The sequence below is a fragment of the Corticium candelabrum genome, chromosome 10 (genome assembly GCF_963422355.1).
Source record: "Corticium candelabrum chromosome 10, ooCorCand1.1, whole genome shotgun sequence".
NCBI classification, from domain to species: Eukaryota; Metazoa; Porifera; class Homoscleromorpha; order Homosclerophorida; family Plakinidae; genus Corticium; species Corticium candelabrum.
Window position 1 is genome coordinate 2,050,649 of NC_085094.1, and position 23,640 is coordinate 2,074,288.

Below are 23,640 nucleotides of genomic sequence, written 5' to 3' on the forward strand. Positions count from 1 at the left end.
CTGCAGCTGTGGAATGCATGCCGAAGGTGAAAGTGGGTTACTTAGTATATCTTATTGTATACAAGCTCTCCAACAAAACTAATACCAACAGAAAGATGGACCAGTTAGCAGTGTCATAGGAGTAGATCAGTATTTCATGGGAAGCATGCTTTAGTGTGCTAGGGCTGTGTGTATTGAGATAACACATCATGTGGCTGGCTCAAGTAGGTTGTCTCGGTCTGATAATATCCTGTTTTACTGTCATGTCATGCCTAATATAATTTATCACAGTTTACCAGATATAAACATCAACAGACAAGACAACCAACACAGTGGAACATAGTGAAAGAATTTTAAGTTAAGATTGAATCTCCTTGTACCTGCTATAGGCACACTCACGCGCCACTCACTCAAAACACAAATCAACAAATGGACACACACAGCATAGCATCACTACCATATATTTATGTATCAAAGTATCACTAGGAGAATGCATGATTACATAAGACTACCAAAAAAAGTCCTTCTACAGAGTTTGCATACTGTACATGTACATGCAGTACTACAGTATATACACCTATTTTGTTTGCAGCTGTATGATATCTGTATAAATAAATATATAAATCTAACTATAAATCTAACTAGTTACACCACTAAGTTACAACTAGTGGTGTAACTAGTGCGGTACAACAGGTGATTTCCAGCAAAATTGGAAGACGCAAGACAATTGTAGAAACAAAATAGACATCAACTGGCTAGAAAAAAAGTTACGATGTAACTCTAGCATAATGTCCATTCTTATTTAGCTAAGCATGACTACAAACATAATGATAAAGCATAGCTGACAATACGTCTACTGCCAAAATTACAGTTGTATATGTACATTACAGTGACACTTGTGTACAATTTTTATTTGTAAACATAGTTTTGCACTAAACAAACACCAGATATTGCTGGATGACTTTCTTGGTCCACAGGGATTGAATAATGAATGTCAAGGAGTGCTAGATCAAAGAACCACTGCTGACCCACTGTGGGCCGCATGCAATATGCTAACTTTTATCCTACCCATAGCACTAATTGAGCGCTCAAACTCACAACTAGTTACTGGCCATGTGCAAACAATTTGTAGCAATGCTGCAATTGTGGAGAGAGAGAGAGAGAGAGAGAGAGAGAGAGAGAGAGAGAGAGAGAGAGAGAGAGAGAGAGAGAGAGAGAGACGAGCCAGCTTTAGAGCAGCCTCTGGGGAGCTCAAGATGACAGCCTGAGTTTCACCATGCACGTGCAGTTACTCGCGTCAATCCAGCAACTCAGCTCAGCTTTGAATGTGTCATCACTGGTGCCTGCTGGCAAGCCATTATCTTCACTGGTGAAAAACTGTAGCATGAACTCTTGAGCTTTGAGAATATCACAATGGAACACATGAGGTACCATCTCACTCTCTGCAAATGACCATTGTGTGTCAGACTAGGCAATTACCTCACCTAGCAATGGTGTTATACTATGATGGCTCGATGAAAGTAGGCTACTGGTGAATCCATAGGTATTGTTACACTGTGTTTGCCAACTACATCTTCTGGAAAGCGTAGGCTCTACATTGGCCCTCTGGGCTCTCTACACAGCTTTCTTCCATCACTCCCCATGCTTCTCCTCCCCACATCGTCACACATCTGCTTGAGATGCCACATCACGTTAGTAATTCACTCATGGCATGGAAGAATTCTGAAGTTTGGCTAAAACGGCATCCCAACTACTTATGCCACTCACCTAAGTTGGGGTGGCTACACAACAGAAAACTATAATGCTAGTTACGCTAAGGCACCCGATTCGTCACTGCCAAGAAAATGGTTCACAATCAGACCAAACAAAACAGCAGTCATGCGCACAGCTATCAAAACAAAGAAACACTAAAGTGCTAAACACTTGGCTGCAAATTAGCTGACATTAGGGAACAGCTGCTGCACACACAGTAGCTGGTACTGATTAATAACCATGAAGACCATGACAAGAGGGCTGGACACAGATTGACTAGCACATGGGATTGTCGACATCTGGCACGTGAATTAACACCAGCAATAATGAACACATATGCTGCATTCCAAGTGTCCGGTAATTCCTAAGAATCCTTGGGCTACAAGGTATTACAACAACCTTAGCACAATCACGGCTAAGGTAAATTACGCAACCAGCTTTGAGACGAATGTGTTGCAGATATACCTAGATGCAGTTGCAGCATTTACTTCTCTAGAAAACAATATCAAGCAACGCAATGAGGTTGTTCAGCTGTGGTGCAAGTTTTCAGGAGTGTCCAGCTACAAATTTTCTGTCACCAAGTAATAAGTTACTAGATTGGCGACAGAGTGACCTTTAATTGGCACCAAAATATCCCGGATGTTTTATGCTACATGTTGATAGACATACAAACATTACCTACATACTAACAATGTTTTAATTAACATCTGACAAACTTAATAAACAGAAGCACGTTATTTATGGAAGAAGGTACGTTCTTTTTTATGTGTGCAGGACTGGGCCATAGCAAGTATCTAAAAATGGTCCAGCAAATCAATTGATTAGATGCATTCGTTAATTAATTAAGACCTAAATAATTAATAGTATGAAAATAAATTAAATATCAAGTTATTGGATTACTCCACAGTTTACTTACAAAAGCAGCATTAGGCCTAGACATCATGAGCAAGCCACTTTCTAAACAGATGACAAAACACAACGTCGTTAGCTGACGGCCTGAAAAGTCTTCTGTTTTTCAAATAACCTCTTCGAAAAACTGATGTTCAGAGGCTGCATGGTGAGGTTGGCTAGGAAAGTCTTGATGCTTTGATGTAGTATGCTTTTGGTGTCTGCTAGATAGCAATCCCGGATAAGTTGGACGACGTCCCGGATTCTGTCCTGAAACGAAGAGCGAGTCTAGAGATATAAAATATCTAGTGTGCATTTAATCAGCTACACCCTGTTCTAGAAGTTCACTCTAGTCGTCGATTAGCAAAACTGAACTTTTGGAAAAGTCCGGCATTTGCCGGAGTTCTGCCGAACCGCCTATTTAATTTATTTATTTGCTACGGCCCGACTCAATAGACATACATGAACATTATTAATTAATTCAATTAATTAATTATTAACGGCTGACGTCATGCAAACGGGAAGTCACAGAACACAGTCGAAAACGTTCTATCTCGACTTGGAGCGTAACTGTTCACACTGGCATCTAGACTAACTGTGACTAAGAGACGAATGGAGCTACTAGTACACGTAGTAGTGATGTTGTATGTACGTGTACCGTCGCGGAATACCGGAAGTGCAAGGTTAATCAAGAATGCACGTCGATTTGAAACTGAAGCCAGGAGTTTTGAATATTGTCACTTTGCAGACGTACCAATTGATGATGAAATGAAATTATAAAGGAAAGAGTTAAGGTAGGTTGTAGCATACACCCCCGCATATAACGTCAAATCACAGAACTATATCAAAGTCCGCTCAAAAATAGCTAATCTATCTAGGAACATTACCTCAGAAAGGCTCTTCGTAATTCTCCCAATGCGAAGAGTTATGGCAAGAAGGAGGAGACACGTTTGAACGGGTGGTAGCTCAACAGCAGCCCATTTCTTCGTCTGGTTACGCCGCCATGTTCGGTTTGTACGGGAATTCTAACACGTGGGTAGGTAGATGAAGAGCCCGGCTGTTCACATGACGTGTCGTTGCTTTCAAATATACATATGTATAATTTTTATGTAATTTACAAAATAATGCGCAGACCACTTGTGCGCAATATTGGGGTGTGGTTGCTATCGGTTGTGTAGCAACCGCAAGCTCCGCCTAAAATGCATGTTAACTGACCAATGATGATTGGTGTTGTAATTGATTGGCACGTTGTGTCAACAACATCCGGCAGTGCGTCATTCTATTGTTCGACCGTGAGGCGACATTTGAAGCGATTTTTCGAGAGTTTCGAGAGTTTTGTCGATTGTTTCGACAGTTTTGTGATGCCCCCAAAGAAGAAACAAGCTCGCTTCGTTCCCAGAAGGGCAGTGGGACGCGAATCCTTCGTGGAGTCGGAGGATCGCGTGTTGATAGACCTCTCCTTGTTGTCTGGAGTATTGCAACAAGCAGCCGTGTGCGCCACGTGTAAGCGTGGCTCACTTGTTCTAAAGATTGGAGAGAGGAGGTTTGGGTTTGCGTGCAAGACATCCAACCGACGAGGCGTTCATCGCAACAGAAACGAGCTCGTCCGATCTTGGGTCTGGAAGACTGGGATTTTGATGACGAGTTGTGATGATCTCTCTTATCTCTTAGTGGCAGAACATAATATATATGGCCTAAAATTTTGGGCCAGTATATGCTCTGACCTCCACGTGGTCTGGCCTGGGTAACCCTAACAAGAGCATAAGTTTGGTCAACAGGTTTTGTGTCATGTGCTGTGATTGAATTTTTTTTGTGATAGAGAATGGCTGCTAATTTCTACTCTGATCTGAGTAGGCTACTGCAGTGGGGAAGTTGAAAATCGACTCTTTATATATTTCTAGATAGAATGTGATGTACTGTATTATGTAAATAGCCAATACGTAGTTTGGTTCAAGTTCATGAACCGTAATGAGGGTTACGTGTTGTTATAAATAGCAAAAAACCGAGTTTGCGAGTGAAATAGTGTTTCTGTGAAGAATTCAAGATACGGGAGTGCCACGGGAGTGCCACGGAAGCACGTGTTTTCGATAGGGCTCCTCGAGACGTCGATGTACAGCTTTGAAACTTAGCGTGAACAAAGCAATCGATGAAACGGAGCATATGCCCGAGAGTTGCCAACGTCCACTTGCGGGATTTTGCACAAGAGTTGCGGAATCATGTCAAACGAGACCTATACGTGATTCTAGATTTGCTAGATGCCCAATTTTCATTCTCGAACGTGTGAACGCTTTTATTTACATTGTTTTACCCTCTCACTCAGTTTCAACTGGTTTGAAGCAATGGTCGCGAAGTTCTATTGATATTAGTTTGACTGGACATTGACTACCGGAACCATGCGGGGGCGGTGACCGGAGAGATACCTTAAGAGAAATAAATATTTTCATAAAATCGGTCACGTCTGGGCCGGGTAGGAAGTCAAGAGCGCTCTAGTAAGGGATTATCGAGGAACAGATAAATGGCTATGGACTGGCTAACGAAAAACCAGAAGCTGTCGATTGCCACATCCAAAGCAAAGAGGGAGTTGTACACAGACATGCTGATCAACTGAAAAGAGATGATAGACTAGACTTATGACCACTGGTCCATGCAGATATTTCAGTGGACCGCTCAGAAAGACCAACCCTCACCTATCGAATCAGAAGATCGAGAGGATCCTGTAGTGTGACTGAGTATGATACTATTATTAGTTACTATGATGTCACGCGAGTGCTTGAATGAGCATGCGTAGAGAGTGAGTCATTCGAGACGTATTGACCGGTTGGGGTGTAACTAAAGTCTGTCCCAGAATTAAAGTCATAATGGGTTTGGGGGAGTAACTTGGGAGTGGCTGAGGAAACCCTGCACCTTGTAAGGACCATATGCAATGTTGTTGCAACAATCAATTATAGATCCAGTTAGCCTCAGTTTACTATCCCCTCCAGGTAAACTAACACAGGTACTAGATAAGTAAGTGTTCCCTGTACGTACCCACAACATCCGAATCTTTTAGCTACAGTAGCTTGGCTACAAGAAGTTCTTCAGTAGATCTATGTGGTGTGCAACTTGGGAGGGCCTGCCTAATTAGCGGACATCTGTCCTTTGCAGCTGTGTAAAAATAATTGCAACGCATTTTCTTTTACGCGGCTGGTTGGAACTCAATAAGCCCCATAACTGTTACAGTCCAAGTTCTAACTTAGTAGTCTGCAGTCAATCAGAACTCAGATGCATTTTCAGAAGCAAAATGATAACAGTATCCAAACCGGAAACAGACTGTGTAGTGCAGGTGACGTAACAAGTTTATAGCAGTCACCAGAGATTCCATTTGGAGGTCCCACGCATTGCCTACACCCAACGCTCTCTGCATTGTCAGTTTTGGCTTTCAGTTTTAATTCTGGTCTGCTAGTGTTTGAATATTTTCTATCTATTTTCCAATGGCAACACAATCAGGAAGACATATAAGAAGTATAGAAAAGTCAATTGTGCTTTCCGTGAGAGATTTCTTTGTGAAAGAAAAGGAGGATGGCCCCATCCTTCTGGACAAACCGATCCAGAGAGTAGCAGAAGCAACAGGGATGCACCAGAGAACAATCTACAGAATCTGCAGAGAACATAAAGATAAGGGACATATTGAAAGTCCAAGGAAGAGAGGGAGAAAAGAACACAGTGGACCAGTTAGAGAGTACACAGACAATTTTCAAGAGGCTGTAATCAGGAGAAGAATTCATAAATTCTACACTGACAAAGTCTTCCCCACATTAACACTACTCCACGCTGCTCTAGTAGAAGAAGAGGAGTTTCCATATTCAAGGGCAAGTTTGCATAGGATCATTAGCAGAATGGGCTTTCGACATAAAACTATGAACAGAAAAAAATGTTTATACGAACAGCACCGCATTGTGGCCTCACGAGCCCAATACCTGAAAGAAATCAAACGATTTCGATCAGAAGGTAGGCCTATTATCTACCTTGATGAAACATGGCTAAATCAGCACCATACAGTGACAAAATGCTGGACAGACTATGACGGGAAAGGTGGCCTCAAGATTCCTAGTGGTAAAGGAAAACGACTCATAATCCTTCATGCAGGTTGTGAGCAAGGGTGGATTGATGGAGCTGAACTGATTTTTGTTGGCAAAAGAGACTCAGGCGATTATCACAACGAAATGAATATTTTACATTTCATGGAGTGGTTTAGAGAGAAGCTGTTACCAAACTGTCCACCTCGATCTGTGATTGTGTTGGATAATGCCAAGTACCACAACGCAGTTGTTGAAAAAATACCAACCAAGTCAAGCAGAAAACAGGATATGTTAGACTGGCTTGCAAAGCATAAAATTCGCCATGAAAAGAAGATGTTAAAAGCTGAACTATATTTCTTAATTTGGGCAACCAATCCTGTTTCTGTATACCAAACAGACGTCTTTGCACAAGAAAAGGGACACAGCTGTTTGCGTCTCCCTGTTGGTCACTGTGAACTAAATCCTATAGAGCTCGCATGGGCACAAGTCAAAGGTTATGCAGCTAGAAAGAATACAGGGATCAGTGGTTTTACTATGGAGAACATTTTGCAACTTGCCAGAGAAGGAATGCTGGAAGTCACACCAGATCGATGGGCTGGCTGTGTGGAACATGTAAGAGAAAAGGTGGAGAAGCACTATTGGGAAGTAGACGGACTGATGGACGACCTAGTTGAGCGAATGGTAATAGAAGTAGGCCATGGCGACACCTCGAGCTCTGAGTCTGAAGAAACTGTTAGCGATACAGAAAGTGACTAACTGTTGACCTTTGGTATTGTACAGGGCGTAGCAACAGCAGGTAGCTAATTTATATGTCCATTAGAGTATCAACTTCAGTCTCAATTACAGTCTTTATCTTAAAGAGTTGAAACTAATTTGGCAAGCTATGCATTTAGAGAACGTTGATTGACATAACTCCACCCTCTATCTCATTATATTTCCAAAGTGTGCTGTATCTCCTCTCTAATACACCCTATGAACAACACGTTGCCATAATTGAATAAAGGGAATCAAGAGCTATCCAATGATGCCCGTATCAATCCCGTATCTTCCAAAGTGGCCCCTCAGCTGCCCGTTTTCGGTTGTGACTTTAATGCTGGGACAGACTTTAGAGTGTATAGAGTCTGTAGTCTTACGTTGTGTGTTAAAGACAATAGAAATACGTGTCTGGTGCCTGAATACGAACCCAATAACGCTACAGATCCGACTCCCCAAGCCAAGATTACACATCCGATGACAAGAAGAAATCCGGCTCGAAATAGACGTCCTCTAAAACGTTTAAATTTGTAGACAATGTTGTACAGGCATAGTAGTGTAAACACAATAAGGAAGGGAAGGTGTGGTTGAGACTAGTGCCTAGTAGTCTGTTTGTGCATATAAGTTTATTGTAGCCGAGCGTAGCGAGGCTTCTAATCCGGGTCGCACAACAGAAATGGGTGTACGTAATCTAAACTACTAGAAAGTTTGCATGTTTACTTCCGTGACAGCTAGGGTTTCGACAAATACGTATTGTCTAGCTAGGACTCGGCGTTTCAGTAGACGGTCTGAAATCTCCGTTGGAAGTGTCGGACGAAAGCGAGGCGCCTACAACACTGTACCCCGTGCAGACGTAACATTATTAATTAATTATGTGTTGTTGAGACTATTGTTCACAAGATTTACACGTCGAGTACCTGCAAGAGCTATTCCTGCGACACGTAAACGTCGGAAATGGAAACTCTTCGTTTCTCTAAGTCTAGATTCTTGCTGATCGTCTTCCTAGTAGCAATCTATTCAGCCATGTTGCTGTGCGGATGGCTGCTGTTTCACACCAATGACGGTAAGCATGCACTCTAATTTAGTTAGCACTACGGTTGACTAGCTAAAGAGTTTGAGCAAATGTAGCACGACTAAAAACGAAGGCAGATTTAGAAACGGTTTTTAGATGGACTGCACACAATTGTCGTGGCTCCGCCTACATATTTTCACACTAATGTCTGTTCACGAATTAGATGGACTCGTGCCTGAGGGTTGGACCTTAGCTAAACAGATTATCAAGAAAGCCGGATGTAATGTTTGTATAAGAAGCTATCTTAGACTGATTGCATTCTTAGCGTGTGTTGTCACGAGGACGCAAACCACTAGATATGGTGATTGAAGTAAACCCTAACGAAGAGTCAGATGCTGGTGAGTCTGATTCCACAGAGAGCTATGACGAAGATCAAATGCAAGCCACAGGAAATCAATGAATGCTTGCTTGTACTGTACACGAGTTTCTAATTGTTTGTGTCATTAGTATTTTGTTACACTCCTTCTTAGTTTGATAAAGAGTTATCTCACTGGGGGTTGTCTCTAGATTGATCTGATTAAGCTTGTCTCCACCCGCTAACTCATTACAATTCCGGAAGTTGCTTAATGCTGGTCTTCTGTTCATAGCAAGAAATATATGATTATTATAATTGAATTAAGCTCTTCAAGAGCTGTCCATCGATATTAATTAGACCTCGGAAACCCATACTATACTCCTGCTACGCGCTGAATTCCTCAGTCCATCTAATGCATGAACGGACTTTAGTAATAATAAGCTGTGTTCTCTAGTAGACTCTAAATGATCATGAGCTAGACGTAAAATACTGTCTATTCCTGTAAGTGTAAACTCGGAAGTGAGTAATGAAGTAGACGTCACACCAGGTGTGCACATTAGAGCACTAAGAGCTGCCCCAGTTGGACCATGTTATACCAATAATCTTAAATGGTTCCAGTCGCTGATCCGTTGGTCTTACAAGATAATTGAATAATAGCCATTGCTCCACCCGTTTGTGTTTGATTTGCACAAGTACTATCCTTCCGTTTCGTTTGTAGAAAGGGCTTAGATAATTTGATAAACAGAAATGCCAGACCTAGCGGTTTCTAATGATACCGAGATCATCGCGAAAGTCCACTAAACAGCAGAGATATTGATGAATTTCAAAGTTCACGCTTATGGTGAACAGACAGTAAGTGTATGGTATCCGTAGGCGCCTCGCGTGCGTGAGTAACACTTCCAACGGAGCTTTCAGACCGTCTACTGAAACGCCGAGTCCTAGCTTGACAATACGTATTTGCTTCAACATGCAAACTTCCTAGTAGTTATATTACGTTTCTAGGCCTGGTATAGGTAGTCGTCGTTTTGCGATCGTGATCAAGACAATTGAAATGTACAGTCTAGGTATGCACTCAGTTCCGTTGTAACGACAGTGGTATGGTACCTATTTACTGACGTAGAAATTGATATCAGCAAACATTGACTATCAACAGTGTTAGATGCAGCACAGTCTAGTAAAGGATTGATTGTAGTATGGGACGTGTGAATAGTTGACTGTAGGTGGCATTCGGCTACTAAAGGTGTTTCTTGGTTGTCAAGTACACACAGTCCCTAGCTACAATACAAAAGGATGGGGCGACGAAAGTTCAGGAAGCATTTTCTCCGCCGTTCGGTCACTTAGACAAATCGTTCTTAGACTCATCTGTAGTCGGACACGGAAACGATATTTTAAGGTAGGTCCTATCATGAAACATGGTCGTGGGGAGGAGAAATTTGAGATTTGTGTACACACACGCACACACACACACACACCACACACACACACACACACACACACACACACACACACACACACACACACACACACACACACACACACACCACATACACACACACACACACACACACACACACACACACACACACACACACACACACACACACACAGACACAGACACAGACACAGACAAAGACACAGACAGAGACACAGACAGAGACACAGACAGAGACACAGACAGAGACAGAGACACAGACAGAGACACAGACAGAGACACAGAGACAGAGAGAGACAGAGAGACACAGAGAGACAGAGACACAGAGACACGGAGACACACAGACATGGAGACACACAGACACGGAGACACACAGACACGGAGACACACAGACACGGAGACACACAGACACACAGACACACACACACACACACAGACACAGACACACACACACACACACACACACACACACACACACACACACACACACACACACACACACACACACACACACACACCAAAAGGTCGATGGAGACCCATATAGGACCACGCCCATTTCTGTTGTACGACCCGGGTTAGAAGCCTCGCTGCGCTCAGCAATAACCATTGCTCTACCCGTTTGTCTTTGACATGTCAAAGTATTATCCTTCCGTTTCGTTTGTAGGAAGGGTTTAGGTAATTTGATAAACAGAAATGCTAGACTTAGCGGTTTCTAACGATACAGAGATCATCGCGAAAGTCCAAAAAACAGAGGAGATATTCATTGATGATTTTCAAAGTTCACACTTATGGGGAACAGACAGTAGTCTGTTGGATTCGAGGAGTGTTGTGACAGAGAGTGCGGTTGGTGTATTGCAACTGGTTTTGTGTGTATGTTTCATTGTTCTGTTACCCGTGCGTTGGTGCTTCCCCGAGCTAGTGAACGTCGACAAGCCGTAACCTCGTTACAATTTGGTGGAAGACCGGGGCAGATTTCATTTTCTTCGTGTGTGTGACAGCTGGCTTGTTCTGACGATTGAGTGTTGCAGATCTTCCAGCGGTGCGAAGTCTTGCGAGTCAAGTGAGTTGCGAGCAACTAATTATCACGTTGTGCTCGACAGATTCTATCGAAGAGAGAGGTGATGTGGAAACACGGCTCTTCCGTGTTGACAATGTCGCGGAGACGGAGAGCTGGAATGATGAAAAGAAGTTACGTATGGCCATTGTCGCCTTAGCTGGCAACGCACTTAGGGAATACCGCAGCTGCGTGCTGAGTTCCATTGACGTAGCTAGGTGGGACGCTTTCAAAGACTTGCTGAAACGTCGATTTGGCCCCACCAACCCTGTGTACCATTGGAACCGACAGCTCGTTACCGTCCGGTAATGTCGTGTCCTAGCGTACAGTGCATGCTTTCGTGAGGCGCTAGGGCAGCTGCAACAAAGTATGAGAATCAATGCCGCCCCTTACCTGAGTTGTCTGTTGTGACTTTTCTGTTGTGACTTGGTTTTACGAGGGTTTGCGCCCAGAATTCTATGCTGAACTAAAGAGAGACCAACCAGTCACGCTGAAGGTAGCTAGTGAGTGTGCCCAAAGGTGGATCGCATTCAATGCCCTTTACAATCTCAGCGTAAGAGTGAGCTACGAGTGAACGCATGCTGTACAGCTCCTATTTTGTTCACTGGTACTATTTTGTTCACGGCCCTATTTTGCTCATATTTGCCCCTATTTGTTCACGCACATTTCTTCCCTTATAAATATCTTTTCTCCTAGCAAATGTACTCTAGACACGGCAAAGTACATAGAGAAAAGTGACCTTGTTCTGGGCAGAAAGTTGCCTATTTTGTCAATTTTTCACGCGAATAAAATAGTAACCGTGAACAAAATAGGGGCTGTACACATGCAATGCCTTCTGATCCCACCCACGAGTTAGTAAGAAGTCTAGCGGCACAGCAAGAAGAGGTATTGTCTGTTTCGAAGGAGATGATGGGCCAGCAGATGCAACTGATGAAACAGATGGCATGCAACAACACTTCAGGTGTGGTGGGAAGTGTGATGAAGAAGCCATCCCACACTAATCGCGATCGGCCTGCTAGAGGAGCTGTTGCCCGGAAGTTTAATTAGCTAAGGAGATTGCTTTCGTTGCGGTAAGCCTGGACATCGTGCCGCTGTGTGTAGAGCGAAATGGCCAACACGTAATGATGGTAGCAAGCCTAGCAGTATTAGAGCAAGTGCGACTGCTCTACAAAGAAGTGTTACAACAGCTACATGAACATCAAAAGATGGCACTGCTCCTACTCACACAGGTCAAGTGAATCGTTTGGTTGATCAACCAAGGCAACTCATGGAGTCTGCACCACCAGCTATGAAAGTAGAAGATACAAATACCAAGGGACAGTTACCATCTTGTGAGCTGACTGTTGGTGCGTGTCAGCCTGTTGCTTGTGTTCTTGATTGTTGTGCATCTAATAATGGTTAGTCTCCCAGGAATTTGCTAAGAGTATTGGAGTGCCTGCGGACGGAGGCAATAACTGCAATTTGTGGCAGCCAATGGAAGATCAAAAGAATCAATTGGAACAGTGACGCTAACTGTAACAGTTGGAAATGATTCTGTGGTCCATACGTTTGTCGTAGTCAAGGAGTTCGTGTACCCTGTTTTACTGGGAAGTGGTTTTCTGTCGCAAGCGAATGCTGTTTTAGATTATGGCAAAGGTACAGTACTGTTGCACTTGGAAAGGATGCTTCTGTTTGCTTACCAATTCGAAGTGTGCTGACCGACTGGCTCTTGTCAGGAGAGTAGAGGAATGGCGAATGTGTCGGAAAGCAGAACATGTGTTTTGACATCGGCATCACCCAAACCTGTGACTCTTTGTGATGAGGCTATGACGTACTGTTTGGTTTTCAGACACTGAAGGATCAGCTACTGTTTCGGGGGACTTTATTCGTGAATTTGATTGGAAGCCTAAATCCTGGAAAACGAGTAATCATGTGACAGTGTCTGGTAGACTTCAGGATAAACAGGGGCAACGGTTGATGCATCTAATCGATGAATATCGTGATTTATTTTTATGTGGTCCCAAGGACCTTGGTCAGTTGAATGTGGCTTGTCACCGAATTGACACTGGAAATAGTTTTCCCGTCAACATGCCACCCTAAAAGACATCAACTAGCTAGTGAACAAGAAGAAATACAGCGTCAGGTTGATCGGATGCTTCAGACAGGGGTCATTATCCCGTCATCAAGTGCTTGGGCATCACCGATAGTGCTTGCTCCAAAGAAAGACGGTTTAAGTAGATCTTGTGTTGACTTCAGGCTACTCAATGCAGTAACCAAGAAAGACCGATATCCTTTGTCTCGGATCGACGACTCATTGATCTACTTCAGGGGGGGGGGCTGCAACGGTTCTTTGGTACTCTTGATCTGCAAATCGGGGACTGGCAAATACTTGTAGAAAAAGTGACAAAAGAAAGGCAGCGTTTGAATCATATCTCCTTCTGGACTGTTTCAGTCTAATGTACTACCTTTGGAGTGTGCAACGGACTGGTAACTTTTCAGCGAACGATGGACTCTGTTCTCGCAGGGTTAAAGTGGCAAAGTTGTTTGGTTTATCTTGATGACATCATAGTATTTCCAGGAACGTTTGAAGATCACCTTAGTTAAAAGATTGGAGAGTGTATTCCGACGTTTGAGAAAGGCTAAGATGAATCTGAAACCATCAAAATGTGAGTTTTGTTTATCGAGTGTACGTTATATGGGGCTTATGTAGTCAGTGTAGAAGACATACTGTATCACCTAACCCAACAAAGCTGAGCGCTGTTCAGAGTATAGCCCCTCGGAAAGACAAATCGCAACTAAGATCTTTCCTTGGTCTGACATCATATAATATTATCAAAAATATATCCAATATTATGCATCTGTAGCTCTTCCGTTGACTGGATTATTGAAGGATGGTGAACCTTATCTATGGGGAATTGAACAACAGAAGGCATTTGACGAGCTGAAGAACTGTCTTACTCGCACACTGTTTTGTCTCACCCGGATTGGGAACGCCCATTTATCCTGTCAACAGATGCTTCTGATTTCTAGTTTAGGCGCAGCTTGATGGACATGACATGCAATTTGCTATCTGAGTCGGATTTGACGGAGTGTGAGAGCTGATGGGATGCGCGACTTCTTGCGGTTGTTTGGGCATGCGAATCTTTGCGTCTATACCTTGTAGGTCCTCGGATTATTGTTCAGACCGATCATGCAAATTTGAGGTGGTTGCTGAATGGGAAGTATAAGACGGGTCGACTAGGAAGGTGAGTGTTCAGGTTACAAGAGTTTGATTTTGATATTAGTTACAAGCCTGGGCGTGAGAATAGTAATGCTGATGCCTTGTCGAGACTATATTCGACTGCGGAAGATGAAGTGTATGTGATCCAAGAGACAGTCAACTGGCCATGTCTAGATAAGCTACAAAGTTGTCAACAGATCAAGAGACCTTGTTCTTGGTCCTACAATTGAGTTTCTGAAGAATCCGGTGAATGTGGCTCCACCTGGTGTTGAAGAAATGTTGAAAGAGCCGGGCCCGTATGAGATTGATACACAGACAGGATTATTGGTCCACGTACATGGAAGTAATGGGATAGACACCAGAGTTCGATCCTGTTCCACCATCTCTCCAACATTCAGTGCTGACAGCATTAGACTGCCTTCCTACTGCCAGTCATTTGGACGGAAAGAAAACATATCACAGGGTTCCCAGCCAGTTCTACTGGAGAGGTGTGTATCAGAACATTCGTCAGTTTGTGAAGTTGCGCTGAATGTGCCAAACGAGAAAGATTGGTCAACCCGTAAGTAACCTCAGGGAAACTCAGTGCAAAGGAGCTTTTTCAGGTAGTTGGGATTGACTTATTGGGACTCTTCCGAGAAGTAGTCAGTAGTTAGGGTCGATCGATTTACCTGATGGGTGGAACTTGAAGCTATACGAGATGCAAGAGCTGAGACTGTTGCTGATGCTTTTGTAAACAAGATCATCCCTTACCATGGACGTCCCGTTCAATTATTGTCAGATAGCTAAAGGTACACAATTTATCTCAAGGTTGTTCAAAAGAATGGCTAGGAGAATTGGAATTAAGAACGTTTAAACTACCTCATACCATCCGCAGACGAATGGACAAGTAGAGTGATATGTTAGTGCTGCTCTGTCTTCTCTGCTGTTGATTAGTTGGGGACGCGCAATATTTTAATGTCGGAATCTCTGTACACCACCACGTTTACATTAAGTCTAATTATTTATATCTGAATAAGAAAAGTTGCAGTCACTGAGTGCCAGTGTTGCCTGCCGGACGATCGAATTTCACAAAGGAACCCAAATTGAGGCCTCAGATGGCATTTTGGAGCTCCACCTGTTGACAAAAATTTCTTAATCGTTTAATTAAATTAAAAAAATTGATATAAAATATAGCAAATTTCTGTAATTATTACATATGCAACTATAAGCATGCTGCCTCAGTGGCGGATCTAGGGGGTGGTGCACCCCCATTTCTCAGATAAGCCTAGATTTCTCGACCAAAAATATTATACCGGCAGGGTCTGCATGCACGCGCAATTGATGTACAATCTGCATTGCGACAGTAGTCTAAGTTTTGTATAGCCTAGGTAGTATAAGTAGTTTATGTAGTCTAGCGACTTTGGCCGCCATCTCGAGGCAGAACGTTCAAACTACAGTAACCTTACAACTATATAGTATTAGATTACAATCGATTGTCAATGTGGTGCATCCCCCATTTCCGAATCCTGTCCACCCCTGGCCAGCTAGGCCAGTGCTACAAACTGGATAGCTGGTCAGCTTTTCGTCAAATGATTATTTAATCTAAGTTATGAACTCTCTTGGCACCAAGTCTTAATTAATTGGTCAATGAATTAGTTTGAGTTGCATATTTTAAATACCGTCCTTTTCGTCTGAGGCTACAATTTGCGTCATCACCATGGAAACGGCAACCCTGAGCAGCACTGCATGCTGGTAAGTGTGCAGCAGCAACGTTCTGAAAGTTGCTAGGCTTTTTCTATTACCCAGCAATTGCGTAGCTACCAGGCGAGCAAACAAAGTTAATTAATATTTAAAAAATTTTTCTACAAACTGGTAATTATGTATATATATATAATAAAATATAATAGTGTATATAAATATGACGGGAAGTCTATACGCTAATGGACCAAAAGTGTATTTTTGGAGAGTGGCAGAACCGGCCAAACCGGTTCCGTCGCCCATACAGTAAGAGCGCTCTTGTTTATTTTTAGAAACAATTACAGCTTTTTCGGGGAATCGAGAACTTCATCAGCTGCGTGTTTATCCTACACAACCATCTGCAGTAAAACGTCTCTCTCTCAGAAAAGAGGAGCATGCAAAAACACGTCTGTCTCCTAGGAAAGAGGCGCATGCAGAAAAGAGTCTCTCTCACAGAAAAGAGGCGCATACAGAAAGGCCTCTCCCTCTCAGAAAAGATACGCATGAAGAAAGCGTCTTACTCTCAGAAAAGAGGCGCATGAAGAAAAACGCCTCTCTTTCAAAAAAGAGGCGCCAAGAGAGAGGCCTCTCCCTCTCAGAAAAGAGGAGCATGAAGAAAAACGCCTCTCTCAGAAAAGAGATGCATGAAGAAAAACGTCTCTCTCTCAGAAAAGAGGAGCATGAAGAAAAACGCCTCTCTCTCAGAAAAGAGGCGCCTAGAGAAAGGCCTCTCCCTCTCAGAAAAGAGGCGCATGAAGAAAAACACCTCTCTCTCAGAAAAGAGGCGCCTAGAGAAAGGCCTCTCCCTCTCAGAAAAGAGGCGCATGAAGAAAAACACCTCTCTCTCAGAAAAGAGGCGCCTAGAGAAAGGCCTCTCCCTCTCAGAAAAGAGGCGCATGAAGAAAAACGTCTCTCTCTCAGTACAGAGGTGCGTGCAGAAAAACGTCTCTCTCTCAGGAAAGGGGCGTTGAAGAGAAAATGCGCACGATTTCAGCAACCCCTTACTCACGAAGAGAAAAGACTTTTATATGCAGAACTGGTGGTAGACGACAAGAATCGAGTCATTTGGTGTCCAGTCAGGAAAGCAGGAACCACAACGTGGCGCATTGTCATGCTCATCCTCATGGGCAAGTTCTCGACAGTAAAAGAAGCTTTAGACCATATCATGAAAAACGACTTTCAGTATGTGACTCGTTTGAGTGATAAGTATCTCAACAATGAGGATATCGAATACAGGCTGAATACCTACACAAAGTTTATGGCGTACAGAGAGCCTCTTGGACGTGTCGTGTCTGACTACAGACAAATTAGACTTTGTGATACTCCGTTTCGTAAATCGATGTGCAAGCGGATTCTTAGACACAACAACATTCGCATTCAATCAAGTAACAACAATGTCTCAATAGTTCTACCGGAGATAACCTTTCCTCAGTTTGTTAATTTCATCACACGTTTTAACGAGAAGAGACATTATATAGATCTTGACATTCATTGGAGACCAACACACTTGATCTGTCATCCGTGTCATATTGACTATGATTATCTCGTCGATTTTAGTAGTCCTGGTGTTGTGGACGAATCTGCCTACGTTCTCGACGCTCTCGGAGCTCCCTCCTGGCTGCAGTTGCCACAAGAAAACCGATCGGGTAACGAAACAAAGTTCACTTTTCTCTCTCAACTTTCACCTGCTCAATTTGAACGCTTAAGTTCTCAATACGACGACGACTACGAGATATTTGGATATCAGAAGTTAATTTAATGAAGTGACTCGGCTCTCCAATGTACATGCAACTTTCATTACGACTATTCGTTCGCAAGTTTCTATATATTAATTAATAGCAAAACAACACTACAGCTTTACTTCAAAAAACGCGTTGTGCATTTGCAGATTAAAGGGGCACGCTAGCGCATGCGCATTCTATTGCTTTGAAAGAGTGCACTATTTCAAACACTCAGTACCCGCGAGGCTCTAATTCGCACTGAAGACAAAGCTGAGTGAAGTCTGCGAGTCATTATAGCCTGAATTCCATGGAAGGATCAAAACGTTGCAGTAAGAGGTTGCGTTAGTGACCGTATCTAGTGTCTACATAGCTCTGTCTGCCTGTCCCTAAGCTTGGCCGCGCGTATACTTCTGACGCTCCGCGTTTGATCTCCGTCGAACTTGGCTCGTACACGCCAATCCTGACACACCAACAGTAATGAGGCCCAAGTTTTCCAGAATGTATGGGGTCCCCTCTTGAGGGGTCAACCCCGTGTAAAATTTCTCGACGCCACGCAAACGCTACACTCTGTATAGAGTTCTTTCGAACGCCCGCCCGTACCAGTCCCGTGTATAGACTCTACACGCATCGTTGTCCTTCCCAACGCTTCCAGCGATAGACGATTTCTTGCCGATTGAAGCTGGTCTTCTCTAGCGCTTGCGTTTCTCTCTAAATTTTGATTGCATTATTTGCACCGAATCCCACCTACCAACTTACGTTTCTTGCACCGACGCTCGAAGCGCTATGTGTCGATTTCTACCAAAAAACGCGAGAAGAACAAGATTCGAATTCATTCAGCCAATTCAACTGTGTACATACGGGCGAATCAGTAACTTCACATGACTTCCAAGACTTTGCTGCCTGGATATACCATTCTGAACGGCCAGGACACTTGTTGCTAATCTTTTAGAACGGGACACTCAGTTACATTCTCATTTGTCTTCAACGGGATATTGTTAGCTAACTGACAATCAATAATGTAATCAACCCAGGCCAAAATCGCTGTAACGGCATTTAGACTGTGGGATACTCAATCCCCTTTAATTTCTCAGAACGGGATCTAGTTGAACGGGATATAACTCGGCAAGAAATTCTACATGAGAATTCTGTCCGGTTGCCAATTCTTCAGAACGAAGTAAAAATATGCATGTGAACGAGATATATATTAATAGAACGGGATACTCATGCAAAAACGTAAATTTGCATACAACGTTAAATTAATTCTAATAATCTAATCTGCACGTGCGGAGAACGGGCTATTCAGCTAGTCCCTAGACAGGTAGGTAACATAACATATTGAAATACATTATAAGCTTTATTAGTATGAGGTAGCAGTGAATGACGATACAAATTTACTGTACCTGGTACATACTGTCATAAATTTCAGGATGACAATAGAATTGTGGTTGTTGTCAAATCCGTATAAGACGGAAGAAGACTACGTGCCTTTTCTTCGAAAAGCAGCTCTCCTGGGACAATAACGTCGTCGCCCTTTACCAAGAACTTAAATCAGGTAGTTCCTTAATAGACCTTTTCACAGGACGTGGCACTAACGACGTCATCGCCTACCGCGCGCCGATTTGGTTGGCCTTTGATGCATTGGCGTTTGTGAACCGCGTGAGTCTAGAGCCAAAGCAACAATTTTCTTTTTGAACTTAAACCGGTGCGTATAGCGATGCATTGAATCATGTGAGGCCTCATTAGGACTTGACTCTTGTGTGTTTTGCAGTGATGAACAACCTCTTTCTGATCTCTTTCGTGACTCTACTGCGTCATTTTGAGTGATGACGTAACATTGAGACTTGACAGACGTCAAATGCGAGTACAAATGTGCGTACGTAATCTAGGATGCGTGCTCTGTGTGGTAAGGACTTACCAAATGGTTTGGTTTGTACCTCCTGAATACTTCCTAGAACGTGCGGCGTTTAGAGAATGACTGACGTGAAGAGGAAGTCTTTAGACAAGTCTAGTGGTATACTGAGAGGTAAGAAGAGAACGCTTGATTAATTTTCATCTTGATATACTGTCCTCAGCTGTACGTGGCTGTCATATAAATGAACCAGTCACTCAGTGTTGCTGTACTGTGTTTTACCTTTTGGAGTGTGTAGTTGCCGTGCCATCATGGCTATTTGCTGTGTTCCTGGATGGACCAATGTATCTGCAAAGGGGAAATATTTGAAGTTTCACATGAAAATTTTTGTCACATGAATAAACTTTATTGCCATTTGAATGACGTTGACTGGTGGTTGCCAAGGGATACTCTACATCGAAGTTTACCACAGTCATTTAGAGAGACTTTCCCAAAAAGACCTGCATCATAGATGCAACAGAACTATTTACAGTCATTCAGATAGGGGTTTGCAATCAGCTTTCTTCTCCAGATACAAACACCACAACACTGTGAAAGCATTAGTTGCAATATCGCCATGTGGTCATGTTATGTTTGTGTCATGACTTTTTACTGGTGCCATAACAGGAACTTACTAAGCAGCCTGGTTTTCTCAATAAATTTGTGCCTGGAGATCAAGTCATGGCAAACAAATGGTTTGTTATTGCTGTCATTCTCATGGATGTTTGGCATCTCTTGTGCTACCTCCTTTCCTAAAAGGGGGAGGTCAGTTTACTGAGGAGCAAGTCATTAATTAAGATCATCTCTACCAGTCTTTCTTCGCGAACCAAGCGCTTTCAGTCTTCTTTTCAGCCAACTCATGCTGCAATAATACATCATCCATGCCTACCAAAAATAGAAAGGGAAGAGGTTGGCTATGCGAGTCTATGTACATGCATACGCTAGACATACATCAATACGAATCCAACTAGAAACCTTCTAGCGATGCCATGGTCTCTTTCAAGATACAGCAGAATAGTTTGAAAAGGTTTAAACTTTTGATGGTGATCAATTATCACTCCTAGATAGATCCAACTAGATTAGTACAGTTTACTGTGGAATGTCGTTCATTGGCGCTATGGACTTTTAGCGCGCTTTAGCCATCTGCTTTATCGGAACGACTCGGGTATCCCCCCAACTGCCGCAGGACAAATTATACGTAAGACCGGCTGCCGGCTGCTCCTTCCACCGACCGTAGACAGGATAGAAGAGGACACTACCGCCCCTACGCAGTTTGTCTCAACTCCTGTTGGCAACTCCGCCAAGGGTGGTTCACAGTCTACCTCCTGCTGGGTGCTCCAGTCACACCAGTCGCTTCGCTTCCCCTCGCCCTAGAGCCTCCATTTAGACCAATCGGAGTTGCTCCGATAAAACAGATGGTTAGTTGTACCTAAAGCGCGCTAGAAGTCCATAGCGCCAATGAACGGTTCTCGCTTACTGTGTGCGTCTAGCCTGTGTTTACACTAAGGTGCAGAAAGTCATGCAGATTGCTCACTGTCAATGTCGGCGTCGTCCATATTATACCTCTTTGCGCGTGTTTTTACGACTATTACCCTAAGTAATACAAGTAACAAAAATCATCCAGGTAAACTGAGAAGCAATTCTACTCTAGCTAGCACCTAGGCAGCAGACTCTAGATTTTGTTAGAACAACGACTTCAAATCTTCCGACTCATCCTCTAACTTATATCGTAGTAGAGCTGTAGCTACAGAAACAACAATTAGAGTGACTCGTAAGGGTTTGTGCTGCAGTTTACAATATATTGTCTCTAAATTATAGGTGCATGTACCGTTTCATAGGTGACCATTGTGATTAAAATTACGTGGTTTGCACAAATCCAGGCAAACATATTCCCGCGCAAACCTAATATGTACCGCCTCTTTTACCAAATAAGGATAAACCTTCGTCTGCGCTGCCAAGAATTCTGGCCACCCTCGTAGAAGGTCAAATGCAGCAGAATGCTAGCCGTGCATCCTAAGTCTAGTTCTAACGAAATAGCATGTAATATTCCAACTGCAGTAGTCGAAATCCGCACAACAAGAACGGCGAGCCGAACTATGCTGTTTTTACTACCTGTAAAGAGTTTCAGATAACGATTGCAGTCTGCGACAAATGGCCTTACCGATTTTGGACGCCAGAAAGCTCAAGAAAGCTCAAGAAGTCTTTGCTGCTTCTACAGCCCGATAGTCGAGACATCAGACTTGGACATGTGCATGTGACTATTACGCACGCGTGTTCGCTACATGATCTTGCAGTATTACAAGCAGAAAACCGTCACAGCAGAAAACCTATCACAGCAAAAAACCGTCACAGCAGAAACTCATCACAGTGACCGATGTCTGGTACATACGGGTTGTTGACATGACATTGGAATAGATTGGTAGTTTTGTTGTATTTGAGATTGTTCTGCGTTGTCTAATTAACTAATAAAGTAAGAAACATGTAGAAACGTGTAGAAACATGTGCAGCGTGTGCTGGCTGACCTAGCTAGATTGAATTACAGACCAGCCAGGTGTTGGATATCAGACTTACGTGGCAAAGGGTTGCCAGGAAACGTGCGTGTTACACGACATGTTCTTGCAGAGTTCTACACAAATTGCTCGTAAACATCCACGAAACTCAGCAAGAAACTACATCTCCATACAAATAGCAAATCTAGCGAGCCATTTTCACGTCTGAGACCGTTCTCTTTGAACAATCACGACGTCAGTGTCGTCAGAAAGAAAACATTGCGGGAGAAGGCGTGAGAAATACGTGGGCGAGACCATATTGGCACTCTACAGCAGTTCTTTCTATACTAGCAACGTGAATACAAACAGCCACAGTATCACGGCAGTAGCTTGTCACTGCATGTGCAGTACGTATACAAGCAGAAACAATCGTCACGGTACTTAGATTTCACAAGCAGAAACTGGATCGCCACACTAGATAGCTGAATATAGTACAAGCAAAAACTCGTCACAATATATACGCGGTGTTACAAGCAGAAAACCCATCACAGCAAATAACCGTCAGTGCAAACAACCGTCACTGCAAAAAACCGTCACAGCAAAAAACCTTGACCCTTCTCGGCCACGCGTCTGTGCAAAAAACCGTCAGTGCAAAAACTGTCAGTGCAAAAAACCGTGATCCTTCTCGGCCACGGCAAGTCTCGGATATATCATTGTTATTTCGCCTCGGGAGAGTGGCAGCTAAGTATAGGTTATCGCTCGCAATCCCGAGCAATACCATATTTACTGCCCGAGCATCGTCTAATGCACGAGCCGTAGGCGAGTGCGATAGAGAGGGCAAGAAATATGATATTGCTCTGGAACAAGCGTGATCACTGACTTCGTTACCGGCACGTGGCCCTACCCAATGAGCGTTCGAGTAGCTGACCTTATACTTTGCATAAGTAGGTTGTTGTAATGTTGTGGTTAGAGTAAGATTTAGTGTAAGATTTCAGTATCAGGGACAGTCCCATGGCAAGCATGCTATAGTTATATAATTGTGAGAGCGGGCAATAACTACGGTATGTGTGCAATAAATAAACAATGCAGGCACTTGGCCGAATACAGATATTATTGCACCGTCTACGAGAGCGCTCCTTGGGTAAGGTCACGTGCCGGTAACAAATACCTCGATAAATACCTCGACTTCGCCTCGGTAATTATCTCGGAATTAGCTGCCACTCCCCTCGGGTAATAAGTAATAACAACGATATCCACGAATTGCCATACGATAGCTAGTACTTGTTTCTATCGTTAGCGGATCTCCAGCTCAAGGCTATTTTGCTTCCCTAATCGATCGAGAAT

The 23,640-nt window shown here is 43.2% G+C and overlaps 2 protein-coding genes and 2 long non-coding RNA genes across 4 annotated transcripts in view; all 4 read left to right on the forward strand.

The window, feature by feature from the left end:
• The window catches only part of LOC134185585 (uncharacterized), a 1,071-nt gene extending 766 nt beyond the window's left edge, over positions 1-305 (forward strand). The window contains exon 3 of the long non-coding RNA XR_009970801.1: positions 1-305. This exon is cut by the window's left edge and continues 13 nt beyond it. This is a non-coding gene — a long non-coding RNA (uncharacterized LOC134185585).
• Positions 306-3,533: 3,228 nt separating this feature from the next.
• Positions 3,534-4,662, forward strand: LOC134185838 (uncharacterized). Its single transcript, XR_009970843.1, has 2 exons — positions 3,534-4,384; positions 4,439-4,662. It is a non-coding gene; the product is annotated as an uncharacterized LOC134185838 (long non-coding RNA).
• Positions 4,663-5,454: 792 nt separating this feature from the next.
• Positions 5,455-7,755, forward strand: LOC134185876 (uncharacterized). The gene has a single exon (XM_062653760.1). The coding sequence runs from the start codon at positions 6,090-6,092 to the stop codon at positions 7,431-7,433; it is 1,344 nt and encodes a 447-aa protein (XP_062509744.1). The 5' UTR covers positions 5,455-6,089; the 3' UTR covers positions 7,434-7,755.
• A 9,053-nt stretch (positions 7,756-16,808) lies between these two features.
• On the forward strand, positions 16,809-18,061 carry LOC134186052 (carbohydrate sulfotransferase 8-like). Its single transcript, XM_062653960.1, has one exon. The coding sequence runs from the start codon at positions 16,809-16,811 to the stop codon at positions 17,955-17,957; it is 1,149 nt and encodes a 382-aa protein (XP_062509944.1). The 3' UTR covers positions 17,958-18,061.
• Positions 18,062-23,640: the final 5,579 nt, after the last annotated feature.